The following is a 25,050-nucleotide window of genomic DNA, read 5'->3' as shown; positions in this document are numbered from 1 at the left end:
AGTATACTCTCAATGGTACAGCGGTAAAGGTCCGTCAGTATCCTGGGACAGAGGTGAGCTTTCTTGATGCTCCGCAGGAAATAAAGGCACTGTTGTGTCTTTTTGATCAGGATGGAGGAGTTCAGGGACCAGGTGAGATCATTGGAAATGTGGGCACCAAGGAATTTGAAGCTTGATACACGCTCCACTACAGCTCCGTTGATATAGATGGGGACATGACTGTGACTCCTAGCATGCCTGAAGTCCACAATGTCCTTGGTCTTCTGGGTGTTAAGGGCCAGGTTGTTGTCGGCACACATTTCATAAAGAAAGCAAAGACGAAGGCAGTGTTCTAGACAGGGAGCAAATTCCAAAAATCAGAGCTGCAAGGGACTTGTGAGTCCCTTGTGCTGGATTCCCGAAGGGTTAACTTGCAAGTGGAGTTGGTGATGAGGAAGGCAAATGCAGTGTTCGCATTCATTTGAGAGGACTAGAATATATGAGCAAGGATGTAATGCTGAGGCTTTATAACATGCAGGTCAGACAACATCTACAGTATTCTGAGCAGTTTTGGGCTCCATAACCAAGAAAAGATGTACTGGCATTGGAGGTTCACAGCAATGATCAGAAAAGGATTAACATACAAGGAGTATTTGTTGTCTCTGGGCCTATATTCATTAGAGCTTAGAAGAATGAGGAGGGGATCTCCTTGCAACCTGGATAGAGTGAATGTGTGGATGTTTCCTATAGTGGGGCACTCTGGATCCAGAGGACACAGCCTCAAAATAGACGGATGTCCCTTGACTGGCCAGTTCTAATCATCCACTGCAATTTATTCAAAGCTCTCTCCACCTACCCCTCCAATCCTTCCAGTGCAGATCCTCTTTCTCTCACCCCCGACCAACAGTCTCTACGTTGACTTGGCAATACTCTGTTTCTTCGCCCACCCACCCACCACGTATCCCGACAGCCCACACAGTGTGAAAAGTGAAATCTTACCTTGCCCTGGGCCAGCTCTCAACCTGGTGTTCTGGCTGCTCCCACCCGTCTGGCTTCCTGAAGCTGTCCCTCGCCAGACCCTCGTGAATAAGTCTGGGGTAGGGAAGGTGGGAGGGGCGGGGGGCTAGTGTTGGGAGAGATGAGTCCAACCAGGTTGATACGGGAAGGTGTCTGCTCTGTGCCCCACCCCATTGATTGCTGCCCCTCCTCCCTGCAGTCCAAGGCCAAGGTAAAGCCGAAAGCACCAATGTCCTCAGCACCGAAGGTGCCCTCCAGCAAGGGAGCGAGCGGGGCCCGGCGCAGAAGGACCCGCTGCCGAAAGTGCGATGCCTGCCAGAAGAGCGAGTGCGGCGAGTGCCACTTCTGCAAGGACATGAAGAAGTTCGGGGGTCCCGGCCGCATGAAGCAGTCCTGCCTTCTGCGACAGTGCACGGCAGTGAGTGGGATGGGGGGAGTGCGGTGTTGGTCTCTGTCTCGGGGAGGGACATGGTGATCTCATGCGTCACACTCCAAATGAGGCTCCTACTGCATCGTCCCATCGCACACTCCCGGGGTCAGACACAGAGTGAATCTCCCTCCACACCGTCCCATCACACACTCCCGGGATCAGACACAGAGTGAATCTCCCTCCAGATCGTCCCATCACACACTCCCGGGGTCAGACACAGAGTGAAACTCCCTCCACACCGTCCCATCACACACTCCCGGGGTCAGACACAGAGTGAAACTCCCTCCACACCGTCCCATCACACACTCCCGGGGTCAGACACAGAGTGAATCTCCCTCCACACCGTCCCATCACACACTCCCGGGGTCAGACACAGAGTGAATCTCCCTCCACACCGTCCCATCACACACTCCCGGGGTCAGACACAGAGTGAAACTCCCTCCACACCGTCCCATCACACACTCCCGGGGTCAGACACAGAGTGAATCTCCCTCCACACCGTCCCATCACACACTCCCGGGGTCAGACACAGAGTGAATCTCCCTCCACACCGTCCCATCACACACTCCCGGGATCAGACACAGAGTGAAGCTCCTTCCATACCGTCCCATCACACACTCCCGGGGTCAGACACAGAGTGAATCTTCCTCCACACGGTCCCATCACACACTGCCGGGGTCAGACACAGAGTGAAGCTCCCTCCACACCGTCCCATCACACACTCCCGGGGTCAGACACAGAGTGAATCTCCCTCCTCACCGTCCCATTGCACACTCCCGGGGTCAGACACAGAGTGAATCTCCCTCCACACTGTCCCATCACACACTCCCGGTGTCAGACACTGAGTGAATCTCCCTCCACACCGTCCCATCACACACTCCCGGGGTCAGACACAGAGTGAAACTCCCTCCACACCGTCCCATCACACACTCCCGGGGTCAGACACAGAGTGAATCTCCCTCCACACCGTCCCATCACACACTCCCGGGGTCAGACACAGAGTGAAACTCCCTCCACACCGTCCCATCACACACTCCCGGGGTCAGACACAGAGTGAAACTCCCTCCACACCGTCCCATCACACACTCCCGGGGTCAGACACAGAGTGAATCTCCCTCCACACCGTCCCATCACACACTCCCGGGGTCAGACACAGAGTGAAGCTCCCTCCACACCGTCCCATCACACACTCCCGGGGTCAGACACAGAGTGAAACTCCCTCCACACCGTCCCATCACACACTCCCGGGGTCAGACACAGAGTGAATCTCCCTCCACACCGTCCCATCACACACTCCCGGGATCAGACACAGAGTGAAGCTCCTTCTATACCGTCCTATCACACACTCCCGGGGTCAGACACAGAGTGAAGCTCCCTCCACACTGTCCCATCACACACTCCCGGTGTCAGACACTGAGTGAATCTCCCTCCACACCGTCCCATCACACACTCCCGGGGTCAGACACAGAGTGAAGCTCCCTCTGCACCGTCCCATCACACACTCCCGGGGTCAGACACAGAGTGAAGCTCACTCTTACTCCTTGTCTTCTCAAGCAGTGCAGGCAGTCAGGACTAGCTAACTGCAAGGCAGTACCTCCATCTGCTCCTGGGTCCCTGCACTGACCTGTTCTTACCCCAACAGCCGGTGCTCCCTCATACAGCCGTCTGCCTAATGTGTTGGGAAGCAGGCAAAGAGGATTCAGTGGAAGGAGAATCCGAGAAGTTTAACCTGTCCCTGATGGAGTGCACCATCTGTAATGAGATCGTCCACCCGGGCTGTCTGAAGGTGGGTGAGGCGTGGGGAGGTGAGTCGATGGAGAGAGCGCATGGATCCAGGGTGGTGGGGAGAGGATTGGGGTTTAAGCTCAATATCCTTGATATTGGTGTCTTCTCACACTGCTGCCTCATAGTTTTACCTGCCTACCCTCCTCCCTCAGTGCTGCCGTCACTGTCCCTCTGTTTTCACTCTCATTCTCAGTCCATCCTCCCTCTCTCTGCCCTTACCTCAGACCCACTCCCCCAGTGCCTCTCTATTCAGAGACTGCACTTTAGCCCCAACTCATTTTATGCTGGAGCCGTGTTTCTCTGCTGCTTGCATGCATCTGCGTCTTCCTGCTCACGTGGGCCTGTATTTCCTAGCTAACTGCCCCCACACATATCCTTAGGCACAGGGGTCGCGTTTGGCAGAGCATTCCCCTCTCTCTTCATAGAAACATAGAAAACATAGAAAATAGGTGCAGGAGTAGGCCATTCGGCCCTTCGAGCCTGCATCGCCATTCAGTACAATCATGGCTGATCATCCAACTCAGAACCCTGTACCTGCCTTCTCTCCATACCCCCGATCCATTTAGCCACAAGGGCCATATCTAACTTCCTCTTAAATATAGCCAATGAACTGGCCTCAACTGTTTCCTGTGGCAGAGAATTCCACAGATTCACCACTCTCTGTGTGAAGAAGTTTTTCCTAATCTCGGTCCTAAAAGGCTTCCCCTCTGTCCTCAAACTGTGACCCCTCGTTCTGGACTTCCCCAACATCGGGAACAATCTTCCTGCATCTAGCCTGTCCAATCCCTTTAGGATCTTATACGTTTCAATCAGATTCCTCCCTCAATCTTCTAAATTCCAACGAGTACAAGCCCAATTCATCCAGTCTTTCTTCATATGAAAGTCCTGCCATCCCAGGAATCAATCTGGTGAACCTTCTTTGTACTCCCTCTATGACAAAGATGTCTTTCCTCAGATTAGGGGACCAAAACTGCACACAATACTCCAGGTGTGGTCTCACCAAGGCCTTGTACAACTGCAGTAGTACCTCCCTGCTCCTGTACTCGAATCCTCTCGCTATAAATGCCAGCATACCATTCGCCTTTTTCACCGCCTGCTGTACCTGCATGCCCACTTTCAATGACTGGTCCCTCTTCATCCTCCTCTTCCTTTCCTCCTCTGCCCTCAAACCCCTCCGTTCACCTCCCTCCTCCATTCATTCCCCCGCCCCCCCAACAACCCGTCCTAATCTCACTGCTGTGTTTCACCTCTGTGTTCAGGTTTACGACGTCGAGGGCATCATCAACGATGAGATTCCCAACTGCTGGGAATGTCCCAAGTGTCGGAAGGAAGGCAGGTCGAGCAAGGTGGGTCCTAATCGCAAAGCAGAGCTCAGTCAGTACGTGCAGGGCAGAGAGTGATGCCGTCCCCACCCTCCCACTAGCCTTTCCCCAGACCACATCCCAGCCCTCTTGCCTAACCACCCACTCTCCCTGTTCTTCTCTCTATCCCCCTTCTTTCTCCTAGTCTCCCCTGCACTCTCTCCCAGCTGGCGTTTCCTCATTCACAAGCTCTGTGGTCTGTCCCGCCTCTTCCCCTCACTCTCTTCCTCAGTTCATCCTTCCAGTTCTGCCGTAGTGCCCCACGCTCCCTCTCACTTGACCTCTCATTCTGCTGCCCTCTCTTTCGCCCCTGCCCCCCAGGACGGGAAGGACCAGACGGAGGGCGGAGGGAAGAGACGCTCTGATGGTGAGGAGGGACCCCGCTGGAAGCTCGAGGAGGGTAGCAGGCATCGGACGGATGAGTATCTGGCCCCCAACCACAGGAAAGGCGAAGAGGGTCACAAGAGGAAAAAGGAGAGGGATGGGCCAGTGGATGCCGGGCCCCGGAAGAAGGTGAGAGAAACCACCCGTTGTCCCCTCTGTTACCGTCCGGATCATCACAGCTCCGGCCGGTCCAGTCTCTCCTCCTAATTTGAGCACAATCCCTGTGAATCATCTTCTGCATCCTCTCCAGCTTAACCTCACCCATCCTGTAATGGGGTGACAAGAGCTGCACATAATTCTCCCATTTACGAGAGTGATCCTGGGGATGAAAAAGTTAACGTACGGGGAATGTTTGGCTGTCCCGGGGTTTACTCACTGGAGTTCAGAAGAATGAGGGGGGATCTCATTGAAACCCATTAAATATTGAAAGGCCTAGATAGAGTGGATGTGGATGGATCTCTCCTACAGCGGGAGAGTCTGGGACCAGAGAGCACGGCCTCAGCCTCAGAATAGAAGGACATCTGTTTAAGATAGAGAATTTCTTTAGGCAGAGTGTGGTGAGTCTGTGGGATTCATTTCTAAAGACTGCTGTGGAAGCTAAGTCATTGGGTATATTTAAAGTAGTGGTCGATGTTCTTGATTAGTCATATTATGAAAGGTTATGAGGAGAAGACAGGAGAATGGGGAGAGGGGGAAATTAAGTCAGCCATGATGGAATGGCGGAGCATTAATGGTCTAATTCTTCTCTTAACGTCTGACTTTCTCAGTGCGGTCTCGCCAATTGACATAACATGGCGCTCCACTTTAACGTGCTGTTCCAGAGCACAGGCAGGGGATTAAAGACTGAACAGACTGGAACAAGCTGAAACAAATCTCTGGGTCGAGCAGCATCCGTGGAGGCAGAGTCAGATTTGTTATTACTGACAGCTGATGTGAAACTTGTTTTGCGGCACAAGTCATTGTCTTCTGGGGCATAGGCCACTGTCAGCAGCTCATCAGACTCCTCTGACTTGGACCGATTCAAGGTTGATCGACTCTGTGGCTTCCACTTTCACCAAATGACTTCACATGTCTTCTTCTCCCGGGGTGAGGTCTTTGGTGTTTCTGTACCTCTGGCTTTTTACAGGATGGGGTTGCTGGCCCCATGTCCAACCTTCCTCTTTTTGCAGCTGGGCTTGAGATTGCCCATGGTGCAGTTGCAGTAGTCTAAATTACAAAACCCTGCTGTCTGTAAGGAACTTGTACAGTCTCCCCGTCAGTGCATGGGTTTCCTCCCACAGTCCAAAGGCGTACTGGTTGTTAAGTTAATTGGTCATTGTAAATTGTCCTGTGACTAGGCTAGGATTTAATCAGGGATTGCTGGGCAACACAGCTTGAAGGGCTGGAAGGGCCTATTCTACACTGTATCTCAACAAATTTTTATAAAATAATAATTTTCTGTGTGCTTCCTGGCCACAGGAGTAGTACCCTGCAAATGACATTCCTCTGCTCAGGAAGGTAATCCTGAGAATTGTAAATCAGTGATGGGCAAACTAATGGAGAGGATTCTTAATGACAGATTTTCGAGCATTTGGATAGGAATAGTCTTACCAGGAATAATTAGCATGGCCTTGTGAGGGGCAGGTCGTGCTTCTCGAGCCTGACTGACCTTTTCAAGGAAGTGATGAATTGAAGTGGTGAAGGTCGAGCAGTGGACAGGGTGTATATGGGATTTATTAACTTATTTAAAGGTGTTCCATATGGAAACCTCATTCATACAGTTAGGAAGCATGGGATCAGTGGAAACGTAGCAGCATGAATTTGGAATTGGCTTCTCCACAGAAGGCAGAGGATGGTTGTAGGTGGAACTAGTCGGTGATCCGTGGTACTCCTCAGGGATCTGTTAGGGGATGCCTGCTCTCTGTGATTTTTGTAAATGAACTTGATGAGGAAGTACAAGGTGGGTTTAGTAAGTTTGCAGATGACACAAAGGGTGGTGGTGGGGTGGATAGTGAAGAAGGTTGTCGTAGGTTACAACAGGACATTGATAGGATGCAAAGCTAGGCTGAGACGTGGCAGATGACCTGCAGTCTGGAAAAGTGAGAAGCGATAAACTCAGGAAGGTGGAACATGAAGGCAGAGCACAAGTTTAATGGCAGGATTCTTAACCACACGGAGGAACAGAGGGACCTTGGTCCATAGATACCTCAAAGCTGCCAGGCAACTTGGTAGAATTGTTAAGAAAGCATATGTGAGAGGGAAGGGTTAGATTGATTGTGGAGTAGACTAAAGGTTTGGCACAACATTGTGGGCCGAAGGGCCTGTATTGTGTTGCACTGTTTTATTTTCAAAATAGTGCAAAAAGAAAGTTGTTGAGGTCCAAGTCCTTAGCTCCCTGCAAGTAGCGATGCTAATGAAGATGTAAAGTGTGCTTGTCTTCGTTGCTAGGAGATTTGAGTGTAAAAGTCGGCAAGGTGTAGAAAGCTTTAGTTAAACAACTTGGAATATTCTGTACAGTTCTGGTTGCCCGTTTACAGGAAGGATGTGGAGGCTTTGGAGAGGATGCAGAAATGGTTCAGGGCTTCACCAGGATGCTGAGAGGCATTAATACAATTAGCCTACTAAACGTACACCCTTTTCCCAAGATCTAAATGACAAATACCAGAGGTTTACAGTGAAAGAGGTAATACTTAAAAGGAGAAAAAAATCTGTTCTGTGCACAGGGAGTGGTGGGTGCCTGAAATTTGCAGCCAGGACGGGTAATGGTTAGAAATGCTTATGAGCCATTTAGATAGACCCATGACCAAGTGGGACAGTGCATATGATGTGTGTGGTGGGGGAGGATTATCAGCAGGGTGGTTAGCACAACTCTTTACAGAACCAGCCACCCACCGCTGCCTGTCAGGTGTTTGTACCTCCTCCCTGTGACCCCGTGCGGTTCAGGGTAAATTGTTCCACGGTTTGGCGAGGGTTAAATTGGGCAACTGCTGGCCGGTGCTGCTCAAAGTGCCTGAAGGCCAATAAATAAATCTTCATAGGCTGTGTCACTCTCTACGTGAGAGACCCCTGCACGTGGGGGTGTGTGTGACTGGACTGTGAGCGACCCCTGCACGTGGGGGTGTGTGTGTGTGTTTGGGGGTGGGTGACTGGACTGTGAGAGACCCCTGCACGTGGGGGGGTGTGTGTGTGTGTGTGTGTGTTTTGGGGTGTTGGGGGGGGTGACTGGACTGTGAGAGACCCCTGCACGTGGGGGGGGGGACTGGACTGTGACAGACCCCTGCACTTGGGGGTGGGTGTGACTGGACTGTGAGAGACCCCTGCACGTGGGCGGGTGTGTGTTTGGGTGGGGGACCTGGATTGCTTTCACCTCCCTCACTCTCCACCCCCACCCCACAGAAACAGAAGGTGGTCCGCGGGCCGGAGGACGGCGCCCTGGCCAGTGAGCGCACTCCCCAGCGCGAGAAGCTGGAGCACTTCAAGCGCATGTGCCAGATGCTGGAGCGGGTGAGCCAGACCCGCAGCTCCAGCTCCAGCTCCAGCTCGGCCTCCGACTCCGATTCCGACTCCCAGGACTCTGAGGAAGGGAGGGGTGGTGAGGAGGAGGAAGACGAGGAGGAGGAGGAAGAGGAGAGCAGCGATGGAGGGGGCAGGCTCGGCTCCAATGGGAGGGAACGCGGGACCACGGCAGCTGCCCTGGGCTTCAGTGCCAGTGAGGAGGATGAAGAAGAGGAGGAAGAGGCGGAGGAGGAGGAGGGTCGTGGGGAGGAGGCAGACCCTCCCCGCAACGGCAGGGCCCGGCTGAGGGAGCAGCCGCAGGGGAAGGAGGGGCAGCCGGGATCCCGCCGGGAACGGATGAGGCAGGGCCCAGGTCAGGGGCAGGGGGCGGCCCAGGGGTCAGGGCGTCTCAAGCCCCCTCGCCCCCAGGTGCCGGCACCCCGCAGTCCGTTCCTGAGCCGGCCACCCATCTCCTCGCCTCCCAGGCCCCTGCAGATGGAGAGGCACGTGGTGAAGCCTCCCCCTGACAGCCCGGAGCCAGACTCTCTGCCCCTGGACTCAGGGACCGACCATGTACTCCAGCGTCACGCCTGGCTTGCCGTCTTTCGCTACCTGAGCCAGCGAGACCTCTGCGTCTGCATGAGGGTTTGCCGGACACTGAACCGGTGGTGAGTCAGGGACGGGGTTGTGGGGGTGGGCACGTCTGCTGTGGGTTACACCCCACTCCCCTCTGACTCCTGCAACACCCCACCCTCTGTATCCTCTCCCTTCTCTGTGCCTGCCCCCCCCATCTTTCTCTATCTTTTTGTTTACATATTTTCCATGCTGTAATTCCTCACAGTGTGGGTGTTGGTTGTTGGTGAAGTATTGGTGTATTGGGAGTGGAGAGGGGCTGTGGGGGTGAGTGGGATGGTGTAGCATTGTCGGTGCATGGGGTGGGAGCACTGTGAAGTCAGGGGAGTGATTGGGTCAGGTAGTCCCCACCCAGGGCAGGGCATTCACTATTTCATGAGGGTGGCAGTGGTTTTGATCGGCCCTGGGGCTGGACAAGGATGGAGGGGAAAACAAGTCAGTTAACATGGCTGCATCCTGACCTGTGCCTCCCCTTGGGCCTTGCCTCCTTCCCCCCATCTCCCCAGGTGCTGCGACAAGCAGCTGTGGACCAGAATTGACCTGAGCCGGCAGAAGTCGATTACGCCAGCCATGCTGAGTGGCATCATCCGGCGGCAGCCCGCCCTGCTCGACCTCAGCTGGGCCTGCATCTCCAGTAAGCAGCTCATGTGGCTCCTGAACCGGCTGCAAGGTGAGTGTGGGACTGAGTTCCTCATTGTCCCTCATCTCCCGCCTCCCCACCGCCCATCTGCTGCCTCCCCACCGCCCATCTGCTGCCCCCCGCCTCCCCATCTCCCCATCTCCCACCTCCCCACCGCCCATCTCCCACCTCCCCACCTCCCGACCGCCCATCTGCTGCCTTCCCACCTCCCCAGCGCCCATCTCCCACCTCCCCACCTCCCCACCGCCCATCTGCTGCCTCCCCACCGTCCATCTCCCACCTCCCCACCGCCCATCTCCCACCTCCCCACCTCCCCGCCGCCCATCTCCCACCTCCCCGCCGCCCCACTGCCCATCTGCTGCCTCCCCACCGTCCATCTCCCACCTCCCCACCTCCCCACCGCCCATCTCCCACCTCCCCACCGCCCATCTCGCCACCTCCCCATCGTACATCTGCTGCCCCCCACCTCCCCGCCTCCCCACTGCCCATCTGCTGCCTCCCCACCGTCCATCTCCCACCTCCCCACCTCCCCACCGCCCATCTGCTGCCCCCCACCTCCCCACCTCCCCGCCTCCCCACCGCCCATCTGCTGCCTCCCCACCGTCCATCTCCCACCTCCCCACCGCCCATCTCCCACCTCCCCGCCTCCCCACCGCCCATCTGCTGCCCCCCCACCGCCCATCTGCTGCCCCCCCACTGCCCATCTGCTGCCCCCCCACCTCCCATCTGCCGCCTCCCCACCGCCCACCTCCCACCTCCCCACCGCCCATCTGCTGCCCCCCGCCTCCCATCTCCCACCTCCCTGCCTCCCCTCCGCCCATCTGCTGCCCCCCCGCCTCCCCACCTCCCACCTACCCGCCTCCCCACCGCCCATCTCCCACCTCCCCACCGCCCATCTGCTGCCCCCCGCCTCCCATCTCCCACCTCCCCGCCTCCCCACCGCCCATCTCCTGCCCCCCGCCTCCCCACCGCCCATCTCCCACCTCCCCGCCTCCCCACCGCCCATCTGCTGCCCACCGCCCATCTCCCACCTCCCCGCCTCCCCACCGCCCATCTCCCACCTCTCCGCCTCCCCACCGCCCATCTGCTGCCTCCCCACCGCCCATCTGCTGCCCCCCGCCTCCCCACCGCCCATCTCCCACCCCCCCACCTCTCCACCGCCCATCTCCCACCTCCCCACCGCCCATCTCCCACCTCCCCACCACCCATCTGCCGCCTCCCCGCCGCCCATCTCCCACCTCCCCGCCGCCCATCTCCCACCTCCCCGCCGCACCACTGCCCATCTGCTGCCTCCCCACCGTCCATCTCCCACCTCCCCACCTCCCCACCGCCCATCTCCCACCTCCCCACCGCCCATCTCCCCACCTCCCCATCGTACATCTGCTGCCCCCCACCTCCCCGCCTCCCCACTGCCCATCTGCTGCCTCCCCACCGTCCATCTCCCACCTCCCCACCTCCCCACCGCCCATCTGCTGCCCCCCACCTCCCCACCTCCCCGCCTCCCCACCGCCCATCTGCTGCCTCCCCACCGTCCATCTCCCACCTCCCCACCGCCCATCTCCCACCTCCCCGCCTCCCCACCGCCCATCTCCCCACCTCCCCATCGTACATCTGCTGCCCCCCGCCTCCCCACCGCCCATCTGCTGCCCCCCCACCGCTGCTGCCCCCCCACCGCCCATCTGCTGCCCCCCCACCTCCCATCTGCCGCCTCCCCACCGCCCACCTCCCACCTCCCCACCGCCCATCTGCTGCCCCCCGCCTCCCATCTCCCACCTCCCTGCCTCCCCTCCGCCCATCTGCTGCCCCCCCGCCTCCCCACCTCCCACCTACCCGCCTCCCCACCGCCCATCTCCCACCTCCCCACCGCCCATCTGCTGCCCCCCGCCTCCCATCTCCCACCTCCCCGCCTCCCCACCGCCCATCTCCTGCCCCCCGCCTCCCCACCGCCCATCTCCCACCTCCCCGCCTCCCCACCGCCCATCTGCTGCCCCCCGCCTCCCCATCCGCCCACCTCCCACCTACCCGCCTCCCCACCGCCCATCTCCCACCTCCCCGCCTCCCCACCGCCCATCTCCCACCTCCCCGCCTCCCCACCGCACATCTCCCACCTCCCCACCGCCCATCTGCCACCTCCCCGCCTCCCCACCGCCCATCTCCCACCTCCCCGCCTCCCCACCGCCCATCTCCCACCTCTCCGCCTCCCCACCGCCCATCTGCTGCCTCCCCACCGCCCATCTGCTGCCCCCCGCCTCCCCACCACCCATCTCCCCACCGCCCATCTCCCACCCCCCCACCTCTCCACCGCCCATCTCCCACCTCCCCACCACCCATCTCCCACCTCCCCACCACCCATCTGCCGCCTCCCCACCGCCCATCTCCCACCTCCCCGCCTCCCCACCGCCCATCTGCTGCCCCCCGCCTCCCATCTCCCACCTCCCCACCACCCATCTGCCGCCTCCCCACCGCCCATCTCCCACCTCCCCGCCTCCCCTCCGCCCATCTGCTGCCCCCCGCCTCCCCACCGCCCACCTCCCACCTACCCGCCTCCCCACCGCCCATCTCCCACCTCCCCGCCTCCCCACCGCCCATCTCCCACCTCCCCGCCTCCCCACCGCACATCTCCCACCTCCCCACCGCCCATCTGCTGCCCCCCCACCTCTCATCTGCTGCCCCCCGCCTCCCCACCGCACATCTCCCACCTCCCCACCGCTCATCTGCTGCCTCCCCACCGCCCATCTCCCACCTCCCCACCGCCCATCTCCCACCTCCCCACCTCCCCACCGCCCATCTCCCACCTCCCCGCCGCCCATCTCCCACCTCCCCGCCTCCCCACCGCCCATCTGCCCGCCGCCTCCCCACCGCCCATCTCCCACCTCCCCGCCTCCCCACTGCCCATCTCTCACCTCCCCACCGCCCATCTCCCACCTCCCCGCCTCCCCACCGCCCATCTCCCACCTCCCCACCACCCATCTGCTGCCTCCCCACCGCCCATCTGCTGCCCCCCACCTCCCCACCTCCCCGCCTCCCCACCGCCCATCTGCTGCCTCCCCACCGTCCATCTCCCACCTCCCCGCCTCCCCACCGCCCATCTCCCACCTCCCCGCCTCCCCACCGCGCATCTCCCCACCTCCCCACCGTACATCTGCTGCCCCCCGCCTCCCCACCGCACATCTCCCACCTCCCCTCCGCCCATCTCCCCGCCTCCCCACCGCCCATCTGCTGCCCCCCCACCTCCCATCTGCTGCCCCCCGCCTCCCCACCGCACATCTCCCACCTCCCCACCGCCCATCTGCTGCCCCCGCCCATCTCCCACCTCTCCGCCTCCCCACCGCCCATCTGCTGCCTCCCCACCGCCCATCTCCCACCTCCCCACCGCCCATCTGCTGCCTCCCCACCGCCCATCTCCCACCTCCCCGCCTCCCCACCGCCCATCTGCTGCCCCCCGCCTCCCCACCGCTCATCTGCTGCCTCCCCACCGCCCATCTCCCACCTCCCCACCTCCCCACCGCCCATCTCCCACTCCCCGCCTCCCCACCGCCCATCTGCTGCCCCCCGCCTCCCCACCGCCCATCTCCCACCTCCCCACCTTCCCACCGCCCATCTCCCACCTCCCCACCTCCGCACTGCCCATCTGCTGCCTCCCCACCGCCCATCTCCCACCTCCCCACCTCCCCACCGCCCATCTGCTGCCTGCTGCCTCCCCACCGCCCATCTGCTGCCTCCCCGCCTCCCCACCGCCCATCTCCCACCTCCCCGCCTCCCCACCGCCCATCTCCCACCTCCCCACCGCCCATCTGCTGCCCACCGCCCATCTCCCGCCTCCCCACCGCCCATCTCCCGCCTCCCCACCGCCCATCTCCCACTTCCCCACCGCCCATCTCCCACCTCCCCGCCTCCCCACCGCCCATCTCCCACCTCCCCGCCGCCCATCTCCCACCTCCCCGCCTCCCCACCGCCCATCTCCCACCTCCCCACCACCCATCTGCCCACCTCCCCACCGCCCATCTCCAACCTCCCCACTCCCCACCGCCCATCTCCCCCCCGCCTCCCCACCGCCCATCTCCCACTCCCCCTCCCCACCGCCCATCTCCCACCTCCCCGCCTCCCCACCGCCCATCTCCCACCTCCCCACCGCCCATCTCCCACCTCCCCGCCTCCCCACCGCCCGCCTCCCCACCGCCCATCTGCTCCCACCCCCCGCCTCCCCACCGCCCATCTGCTGCCTCCCCACCGCCCATCTCCCACCTCCCCCCGCCTCCCCACCGCCCATCTCCCACCTCCCCGCCTCCCCACCGCCCATCTCCCACCTCCCCACCGCCCATCTGCTGCCCCCGCCTCCCCACCCCCCCCCCCTCCCCCCGCCTCCCCACCGCCCACTCCCACCTCCCCACCCCCATCTGCCCCTCCCCACCCCCATCTCCCCCCCACCTCCCACTCCCGCCTCCCCACCGCCCATCTCCCCCTCCCCACCGCCCATCTCCCACCTGCCCATCTGCCGCCTCCCCACCGCCCATCTCCCGCCTCCCCACCGCCCATCTCCCACCTCCCCACCGCCCATCTCCAACCTCCCCACCACCCATCTGCCGCCTCCCCACCGCCCATCTCCCACCTCCCCACCGCCCATCTGCTGCCCCCCGCCTCCCATCTCCCACCTCCCCACCGCCCATCTCCCACCTCCCCACCGCCCATCTGCTGCCCCCCGCCTCCCATCTCCCACCTCCCCGCCTCCCCACCGCCCATCTGCTGCCCCCCGCCTCCCCACCGCCCATCTGCTGCCCCCCGCCTCCCCACCGCCCATCTGCTGCCTCCCCACCGCCCATCTGCTGCCCCCCGCCTCCCCACCGCCCATCTCCCACCTCCCCACCTCTCCACCGCCCATCTCCCACCTCCCCACCTCCCCAACACCCATCTGCCACCTCCCCACCGCCCATCTCCCACCTCCCCACTGCCCATCTGCTGCCCCCCCGCCTCCCATCTCCCACCTCCATCCTGCCTCCCCACCGCCCATCTCCCACCCCCGCCTCCCCACCGCCCATCTCCCACCTCCCTCCCGCCTCCCCACCGCCCATCTCCCACCTCCCCACCTCCCCATCTCCCATCTCCCCGCCTCCCCACCGCCCATCTCCCACCTCCCCGCCTCCCCACCGCCCATCTGCTGCCCCCCCGCCTCCCATTTCCCACCTCCCCGCCTACCCTCCGCCTATCTGCTGCCCCCCGCCTCCCCACGGCCCATCTCCCACCTCCCCACCGCCCATCTCCCACCTCCCCGCCTCCCCACCGCCCATCTCCCACCTCCCCACCTCCCCACCTCCCCACCACCCATCTGCCGCCTCCCCACCGCCCATCTCCCACCTCCCCACCTCCCCACCACCCATCTGCCGCCTCCCCACCGCCCATCTCCCACCTCCCCACCGCCCATCTGCTGCCCCCCCGCCTCCCCACCTACCCGCCTCCCCACCGCCCATCTCCCACCTCCCCACCTCCCCACCACCCATCTGCCGCCTCCCCACCGCCCATCTCCCACCTCCCCACCGCCCATCTGCTGCTCCCCGCCTCCCATCTCCCACCTCCCCGCCTCCCCACCACCCATCTGCTGCCCCCCGCCTCCCCACCGCCAATCTCCCACCTCCCCGCCTCCCCACCGCCCATCTGCTGCCCCCCGCAGCCCCCCCGCCAATCTCCCACCTCCCCGCCTCCCCACCGCCCATCTCCCACCTCCCCACCTCCTCACCACCCATCTGCTCCCCCCCGCCTCCCATCTCCCACCTCCCCGCCTCCTCTCCGCCCATCTGCTGCCCCCCGCCTCCCCACCGCCCACCTCCCACCTACCCGCCTCCCCACCGCCCATCTCCCACCTCCCCGCCTCCCCACCGCCCACCTCCCACCTACCCGCCTCCCCACCGCCCACCTCCCACCTCCCCGCCTCCCCACCGCCCATCTCCCCACCGTACATCTGCTGCCCCCCGCCTCCCCACCGCACATCTCCCACCTCCCCACCGCCCATCTGCTGCCCCCCGCCTCCCCACCGCCCATCTCCCACCTCCCCACCTCCCCACCGCCCATCTGCTGCCTCCCCACCGCCCATCTGCTGCCCCCTGCCTCCCCACCGCTCATCTGCTGCCTCCCCACCGCCCATCTCCCACCTCCCCATCTCCCCACCGCCCATCTCCCACCTCCACGCCTCCCCGCCGCCCATCTCCCACCGCCCCGCCGCCCATACCGCCCCGCCGCCCATCTCCCACCTCCCCGCCGCCCCACCGCCCATCTGCTGCCCTCCGCCTCCCCTCCGCCCATCTGCTGCCCTCCGCCTCCCCACCGCCCATCTGCTGCCCTCCGCCTCCCCACCGCCCATCTGCGCCTCCCCACCGCCCATCTCCCACCTCCCCGCCTCCCCACTGCCCATCTCCCACCTCCCCGCCTCCCCACCGCCCATCTCTCACCTCCCGGCCTCCCCACCGCCCATCTCCCACCTCCCCGCCTCCCCACCGCCCATCTCCCGCCTCCCCACCGCCCATCTCCCACCTCCCCACTTCCCCACCGCCCATCTCCCACTTCCCCACCGCCCATCTCCCACCTCCCTGCCTCCCCACCGCCCGTCTCCCACCTCCCCACCGCCCATCTCCCACCTCCCCACCGCCCATCTCCCACCTCCCCGCCTCCCCACCGCCCATCTGCTGCCCCCCGCCTCCCCACCGCCCATCTGCCACCTCCCCGCCTCCCCACCGCCCATCTCCCACCTCCCCACCACCCATCTGCCGCCTCCCCACCGCCCATCTCCCACCTCCCCACCGCCCATCTGCTGACCCCCCGCCTCCCATCTCCCACCTCTCTGCCTCCCCTCCGCCCATCTGCTGCCCCCCCGCCTCCCCACCTACCCGCCTCTCCACCACCCATCTGCCGCCTCCCCACCGCCCATCTCCCACCTCCCCACCGCCCATCTGCTGCCCCCCGCCTCCCATCTCCCACCTCCCCGCCTCCCCACCACCCATCTGCTGCCCCCCGCCTCCCCACCGCCCATCTGCTGCCTCCCCACCGCCCATCTGCTGCCCCCCGCCTCCCCACCACCCATCTCCCCACCGCCCATCTCCCACCTCCCCACCGCCCATCTCCCACCTCCCCACCACCCATCTCCCACCTCCCCACCGCCCATCTCCCACCTCCCCACCACCCATCTCCCACCTCCCCACCACCCATCTCCCACCTCCCCACCTCCCATCTCCCACCTCCCCACCACCCATCTGCCGCCTCCCCACCGCCCATCTGCTGCCCCCCCGCCTCCTATCTCCCACCTCCCCGCCTCCCCACCACCCATCTGCTGCCCCCCCGCCTCCCCACCGCCCATCTCCCACCTCCCCACTGCCCATCTGCTGCCCCCCCGCCTCCCATCTCCCACCTCCCCGCCTCCCCTCCGCCCATCTCCCACCTCCCCACCGCCCATCTCCCACCTCCCCACCGCCCATCTCCCACCTCCCCGCCTCCCCACCGCCCATCTCCCACCTCCCCACCACCCATCTGCCACCTCCCCACCACCCATCTGCCGCCTCCCCACCGCCCATCTCCCACCTCCCCACCGCCCATCTCCCACCTCCCCACCGCCCATCTGCTGCTCCCCGCCTCCCATCTCCCACCTCCCCGCCTCCCCACCGCCCATCTGCTGCCCCCCGCCTCCCCACCGCCCATCTCCCACCTCCCCGCCTCCCCACCGCCCATCTGCTGCCCCCCCGCCTCCTATCTCCCACCTCCCCGCCTCCCCACCACCCATCTGCTGCCCCCCCGCCTCCCCACCGCCCATCTCCCACCTCCCGACCGCCCATCTGCTGCCCCCCCGCCTCCTATCTCCCACCTCCCCGCCTCCCCACCACCCATCTGCTGCCCCCCCGCCTCCCCACCGCCCATCTCCCACCTCCCCACTGCCCATCTGCTGCCCCCCCACCTCCCATCTCCCACCTCCCCGCCTCCCCTCCGCCCATCTCCCACCTCCCCACCGCCCATCTCCCACCTCCCCACCGCCCATCTCCCACCTCCCCGCCTCCCCTCCGCCCATCTCCCGCCTCCCCTCCGCCCATCTCCCACCTCCCCACCGCACATCTCCCACCTCCCCGCCTCCCCACCGCCCATCTCCCACCTCCCCACCTCCCCACCACCCATCTGCTGCCTCCCCGCCTCCCCACCTCCCACCTACCCGCCTCCCCACCGCCCATCTCCCACCTCCCCGCCTCCCCACCGCCCATCTCCCCACCTCCCCACCATACATCTGCTGCCCCCCACCTCCCCACCATACATCTGCTGCCCCCCGCCTCCCCACCGCACATCTCCCACCTCCCCACCGCCCATCTGCTGCCCCCCGCCTCCCCACCGCACATCTCCCACCTCCCCACCGCCCATCTCCCACCTCCCCGCCTCCCCACCGCCCATCTGCTGCCCCCCGCCTCCCCACCGCTCATCTGCTGCCTCCCCACCGCCCATCTCCCACCTCCCCACCTCCCCACCGCCCATCTGCTGCCTCCCCACCGCCCATCTCCCACCTCCCCATCTCCCCACCGCCCATCTCCCACCTCCCCGCCTCCCCACCGCCCATCTGCTGTCCCCCGCCTCCCCACCGCCCATCTGCTGTCCCCCGCCTCCCCGCCGCCCATCTGCTGCCTTCCCACCGCCCATCTCCCACCTCCCCGCCTTCCCACCGCCCATCTCCCACCTCCCCACCTCCCCACTGCCCATCTGCTGCCTCCCCCCCGCCCATCTCCCACCTCCCCGCCTCCCCACCGCCCATCTCCCACCGCCCCGCCGCCCATCTGCTGCCCCCCGCCTCCCCACCGCACATCTCCCACCTCCCCACCGCCCATCTCCCACCTCCCCGCCTCCCCACCGCCCATCTGCTGCCTCCCCACCGCCCATCTCCCACCTCCCCGCCTCCCCACCGCCCATCTGCTGCCCCCCGCCTCCCCACCGCTCATCTGCTGCCTCCCCACCACCCATCTCCCACCTCCCCACCTCCCCACCGCCCATCTGCTGCCTCCCCACCGCCCATCTCCCACCTCCCCATCTCCCCACCGCCCATCTCCCACCTCCCCGCCTCCCCACCGCCCATCTGCTGTCCCCCGCCTCCCCACCGCCCATCTGCTGTCCCCCGCCTCCCCACCGCCCATCTGCTGCCTTCCCACCGCCCATCTCCCACCTCCCCGCCTTCCCACCGCCCATCTCCCACCTCCCCACCTTCCCACTGCCCATCTGCTGCCTCCCCCCCGCCCATCTCCCACCTCCCCGCCTCCCCACCGCCCATCTCCCACCGCCCCGCCGCCCATCTCCCACCTCCCCACCGCCCATCTCCCACCTCCCCGCCTCCCCACCGCCCATCTGCTGCCTCCCCACCGCCCATCTCCCACCTCCCCGCCTCCCCACCGCCCATCTGCTGCCCCCCGCCTCCCCACCGCTCATCTGCTGCCTCCCCACCGCCCATCTCCCACCTCCCCACCTCCCCACCGCCCATCTGCTGCCTCCCCACCGCCCATCTCCCACCTCCCCATCTCCCCACCGCCCATCTCCCACCTCCCCGCCTCCCCACCGCCCATCTGCTGTCCCCCGCCTCCCCACCGCCCATCTGCTGTCCCCCGCCTCCCCACCGCCCATCTGCTGCCTTCCCACCGCCCATCTCCCACCTCCCCGCCTTCCCACCGCCCATCTCCCACCTCCCCACCTCCCCACTGCCCATCTGCTGCCTCCCCCCCGCCCATCTCCCACCTCCCCGCCTCCCCACCGCCCATCTCCCACCGCCCCGCCGCCCATCTCCCACCGCCCCGCCGCCCATCTCCCACCTCCCCGCCGCCCCACCGCCCATCTGCTGCCCTCCGCCTCCCCACCGCCCATCTGCTGCCCTCTGCCTCCCCACCGCCCATCTGCTGCCCTCCGCCTCCCCACCGCCCATCTGCGCCTCCCCACCGCCCATCTCCCACCTCCCCGCCTCCCCACCGCCCATCTCCCACCTCCCCGCCTCCCCACCGCCCATCTCTCACCTCCCGACCTCCCCACCGCCCATCTCCCACCTCCCCGCCTCCCCACCGCCCATCTCCCGCCTCCCCACCGCCCATCTCCCACCTCCCCACTTCCCCACCGCCCATCTCCCACTTCCCCACCGCCCATCTCCCACCTCCCTGCCTCCCCACCGCCCGTCTCCCACCTCCCCACCGCCCATCTCCCACCTCCCCACCGCCCATCTCCCACCTCCCCGCCTCCCCACCGCCCATCTGCTGCCCCCCGCCTCCCCACCGCCCATCTGCCACCTCCCCGCCTCCCCACCGCCCATCTCCCACCTCCCCACCACCCATCTGCCGCCTCCCCACCGCCCATCTCCCACCTCCCCACCGCCCATCTGCTGCCCCCCCGCCTCCCCACCTACCCGCCTCTCCACCACCCATCTGCCGCCTCCCCACCGCCCATCTCCCACCTCCCCGCCTCCCCACCACCCATCTGCTGCCCCCCGCCTCCCCACCGCCCATCTGCTGCCTCCCCACCGCCCATCTGCTGCCCCCCGCCTCCCCACCACCCATCTCCCCACCGCCCATCTCCCACCTCCCCACCGCCCATCTCCCACCTCCCCACCACCCATCTCCCACCTCCCCACCGCCCATCTCCCACCTCCCCACCACCCATCTCCCACCTCCCCACCGCCCATCTCCCACCTCCCCACCGCCCATCTCCCACCTCTCCACCGCCCATCTCCCACCTCTCCACCGCCCATCTCCCACCTCCCCACCGCCCATCTCCCACCTCCCCACCTCCCATCTCCCACCTCCCCACCACCCATCTGCCGCCTCCCCACCGCCCATCTGCTGCCCCCCCGCCTCCTATCTCCCACCTCCCCGCCTCCCCACCACCCATTTGCTGCCCCCCCGCCTCCCCACCGCCCATCTCCCACCTCCCCACTGCCCATCTGCTGCCCCCCCGCCTCCCATCTCCCACCTCCCCGCCTCCCCTCCGCCCATCTCCCACCTCCCCACCGCCCATCTCCCACCTCCCCACCGCCCATCTCCCACCTCCCCGCCTCCCCACCGCCCATCTCCCACCTCCCCACCACCCATCTGCCGCCTCCCCACCGCCCATCTCCCACCTCCCCACCGCCCATCTGCTGCTCCCCGCCTCCCATCTCCCACCTCCCCGCCTCCCCACCGCCCATCTGCTGCCCCCCGCCTCCCCACCGCCCATCTCCCACCTCTCCGCCTCCCCACCGCCCATCTGCTGCCCCCCCGCCTCCTATCTCCCACCTCCCCGCCTCCCCACCACCCCTCTGCTGCCCCCCCGCCTCCCCACCGCCCATCTCCCACCTCCCGACCGCCCATCTGCTGCCCCCCCGCCTCCTATCACCCACCTCCCCGCCTCCCCACCACCCATCTGCTGCCCCCCCGCCTCCCCACCGCCCATCTCCCACCTCCCCACTGCCCATCTGCTGCCCCCCCGCCTCCCATCTCCCACCTCCCCGCCTCCCCTCCGCCCATCTCCCACCTCCCCACCGCCCATCTCCCACCTCCCCACCGCCCATCTCCCACCTCCCCGCCTCCCCTCCGCCCATCTCCCGCCTCCCCTCCGCCCATCTCCCACCTCCCCACCGCACATCTCCCACCTCCCCGCCTCCCCACCGCCCATCTCCCACCTCCCCACCTCCCCACCACCCATCTGCTGCCTCCCCGCCTCCCCACCGCCCATCTCCCACCTCCCCGCCTCCCCACCGCCCATCTCTCACCTCCCGACCTCCCCACCGCCCATCTCCCACCTCCCCGCCTCCCCACCGCCCATCTCCCGCCTCCCCACCGCCCATCTCCCACCTCCCCACTTCCCCACCGCCCATCTCCCACTTCCCCACCGCCCATCTCCCACCTCCCTGCCTCCCCACCGCCCGTCTCCCCCCTCCCCACCGCCCATCTCCCACCTCCCCACCGCCCATCTGCCACCTCCCCGCCTCCCCACCGCCCATCTCCCACCTCCCCACCACCCATCTGCCGCCTCCCCACCGCCCATCTCCCACCTCCCCACCGCCCATCTGCTGACCCCCCGCCTCCCATCTCCCACCTCTCTGCCTCCCCTCCGCCCATCTGCTGCCCCCCCGCCTCCCCACCTACCCGCCTCTCCACCACCCATCTGCCGCCTCCCCACCGCCCATCTCCCACCTCCCCGCCTCCCCACCACCCATCTGCTGCCCCCCGCCTCCCCACCGCCCATCTGCTGCCTCCCCACCGCCCATCTGCTGCCTCCCCACCGCCCATCTGCTGTCCCCCGCCTCCCCACCACCCATCTCCCCACCGCCCATCTCCCACCTCCCCACCACCCATCTCCCACCTCCCCACCGCCCATCTCCCACCTCCCCACCACCCATCTCCCACCTCCCCACCGCCCATCTCCCTCCTCCCCACCGCCCATCTCCCACCTCCCCACCGCCCATCTCCCACCTCCCCACCGCCCATCTCCCACCTCCCCACCGCCCATCTCCCACCTCCCCACCTCCCATCTCCCACCTCCCCACCACCCATCTGCCGCCTCCCCACCGCCCATCTGCTGCCCCCCCGCCTCCTATCTCCCACCTCCCCGCCTCCCCACCACCCATCTGCTGCCCCCCCACCTCCCCACCGCCCATCTCCCACCTCCCCACTGCCCATCTGCTGCCCCCCCGCCTCCCATCTCCCACCTCCCCGCCTCCCCTCCGCCCATCTCCCACCTCCCCACCGCCCATCTCCCACCTCCCCACCGCCCATCTCCCACCTCCCCGCCTCCCCACCGCCCATCTCCCACCTCCCCACCACCCATCTGCCGCCTCCCCACCGCCCATCTCCCACCTCCCCACCGCCCATCTGCTGCTCCCCGCCTCCCATCTCCCACCTCCCCGCCTCCCCACCGCCCATCTGCTGCCCCCCGCCTCCCCACCGCCCATCTCCCACCTCCCCGCCTCCCCACCGCCCATCTGCTGCCCCCCCGCCTCCTATCTCCCACCTCCCCGCCTCCCCACCACCCATCTGCTGCCCCCCCGCCTCCTATCTCCCACCTCCCCGCCTCCCCACCACCCATCTGCTGCCCCCCCGCCTCCCCACCGCCCATCTCCCACCTCCCCACTGCCCATCTGCTGCCCCCCCGCCTCCCATCTCCCACCTCCCCGCCTCCCCTCCGCCCATCTCCCACCTCCCCACCGCCCATCTCCCACCTCCCCACCGCCCATCTCCCACCTCCCCGCCTCCCCTCCGCCCATCTCCCGCCTCCCCTCCGCCCATCTCCCACCTCCCCACCGCACATCTCCCACCTCCCCGCCTCCCCACCGCCCATCTCCCACCTCCCCACCTCCCCACCACCCATCTGCTGCCTCCCCGCCTCCCCTCCGCCCATCTGCTGCCCCCCGCCTCCCCACCTCCCACCTACCCGCCTCCCCACCGCCCATCTCCCACCTCCCCGCCTCCCCACCGCCCATCTCCCCACCTCCCCACCATACATCTGCTGCCCCCCACCTCCCCACCATACATCTGCTGCCCCCCGCCTCCCCACCGCACATCTCCCACCTCCCCACCGCCCATCTGCTGCCCCCCGCCTCCCCACCGCACATCTCCCACCTCCCCACCGCCCATCTCCCACCTCCCCGCCTCCCCACCGCCCATCTGCTGCCTCCCCACCGCCCATCTCCCACCTCCCCACCGCCCATCTGCTGCCCCCCGCCTCCCCACCGCTCATCTGCTGCCTCCCCACCGCCCATCTCCCACCTCCCCACCGCCCATCTGCTGCCTCCCCACCGCCCATCTCCCACCTCCCCATCTCCCCACCGCCCATCTCCCACCTCCCCGCCTCCCCACCGCCCATCTGCTGCCTCCCCACCGCCCATCTCCCACCTCCCCGCCTCCCCACCGCCCATCTGCTGCCTCCCCGCCTCCCCTCCGCCCATCTGCTGCCCCCCGCCTCCCCACCTCCCACCTACCCGCCTCCCCACCGCCCATCTCCCACCTCCCCGCCTCCCCACCGCCCATCTCCCCGCCTCCCCACCGCCCATCTCCCCACCTCCCCACCATACATCTGCTGCCCCCCACCTCCCCACCATACATCTGCTGCCCCCCGCCTCCCCACCGCACATCTCCCACCTCCCCACCGCCCATCTGCTGCCCCCCGCCTCCCCACCGCACATCTCCCACCTCCCCACCGCCCATCTCCCACCTCCCCGCCTCCCCACCGCCCATCTGCTGCCTCCCCACCGCCCATCTCCCACCTCCCCGCCTCCCCACCGCCCATCTGCTGCCCCCCGCCTCCCCACCGCTCATCTGCTGCCTCCCCACCGCCCATCTCCCACCTCCCCACCTCCCCACCGCCCATCTGCTGCCTCCCCACCGCCCATCTCCCACCTCCCCATCTCCCCACCGCCCATCTCCCACCTCCCCGCCTCCCCACCGCCCATCTCCCACCTCCCCGCCTCCCCACCGCCCATCTGCTGTCCCCCGCCTCCCCACCGCCCATCTGCTGTCCCCCGCCTCCCCACCGCCCATCTGCTGCCTTCCCACCGCCCATCTCCCACCTCCCCGCCTTCCCACCGCCCATCTCCCACCTCCCCACCTCCCCACTGCCCATCTGCTGCCTCCCCCCCGCCCATCTCCCACCTCCCCACCGCCCATCTGCTGCCTCCCCGCCTCCCCACCGCCCATCTCCCACCTCCCCACCTCCCATCTCCCACCTCCCCACCGCCCATCTGCTGCCCCCCCGCCTCCCATCTCCCACCTCCCCACCTCCCCACCGCCCATCTGCTGCCTCCCCACCGCCCATATGCTGCCCCCGCCTCCCCACCGCCCATCTGCTGCCCCCCGCCTCCCCACCGCCCATCTGCTGCCTCCCCACTGCCCATCTGCTGCCTCCCCACCGCCCATCTCCCGCCTCCCCACCGCCCATCTCCCGCCTCCCCACCGCCCATCTCCCGCCTCCCCACCGCCCATCTCCCGCCTCCCCACCGCCCATCTCCCACCTCCCCACCTCCCCACCGCCCATCTGCTGCCTCCCCACCGTCCATCTCCCACCTCCCCGCCTCCCCACCGCCCATCTCTCACCTCCCCGCCTCCCCACCGCCCATCTGCTGCCCCCCCGCCTCCACACCGCCCATCTGCTGCCTCCCCGCCTCCCATCTCCCACCTCCCCGCCTCCACACCGCCCATCTGCTGCCTCCCGCCTCCCCACCGCCCATCTGCTGCCTCCCCACCGCCCATCTCCCACCTCCCCACCACCCATCTGCTGCCTCCCGCCTCCCCACCGCCCATCTGCTGCCTCCCCACCGCCCATCTCCCACCTCCCCACCACCCATCTGCTGCCTCCCGCCTCCCCACCGCCCATCTGCTGCCTCCCGC

The 25,050-nt window shown here is 66.3% G+C and overlaps 1 protein-coding gene across 1 annotated transcript in view; it reads left to right on the top strand.

Annotated features, from left to right (window-relative positions):
• The window catches only part of LOC134354141 (F-box/LRR-repeat protein 19-like), a 43,659-nt gene that overhangs the window by 7,572 nt on the left and 11,037 nt on the right, over positions 1–25,050 (top strand). The window contains exons 2-7 of the mRNA XM_063062947.1: positions 1,196–1,414; positions 3,069–3,212; positions 4,471–4,557; positions 4,894–5,085; positions 8,332–9,098; positions 9,570–9,733. Coding sequence (XP_062919017.1) covers positions 1,196–1,414; positions 3,069–3,212; positions 4,471–4,557; positions 4,894–5,085; positions 8,332–9,098; positions 9,570–9,733 — 1,573 coding nt within the window. The remainder of the gene's footprint in view (positions 1–1,195; positions 1,415–3,068; positions 3,213–4,470; positions 4,558–4,893; positions 5,086–8,331; positions 9,099–9,569; positions 9,734–25,050) is intronic.

This window comes from Mobula hypostoma, chromosome 11 (assembly GCF_963921235.1).
Source record: "Mobula hypostoma chromosome 11, sMobHyp1.1, whole genome shotgun sequence".
NCBI classification, from domain to species: Eukaryota; Metazoa; Chordata; class Chondrichthyes; order Myliobatiformes; family Myliobatidae; genus Mobula; species Mobula hypostoma.
The sequence above is the reverse complement of the archived record's forward strand: the minus strand, read 5'-3'. Positions and strand labels throughout refer to the sequence as shown.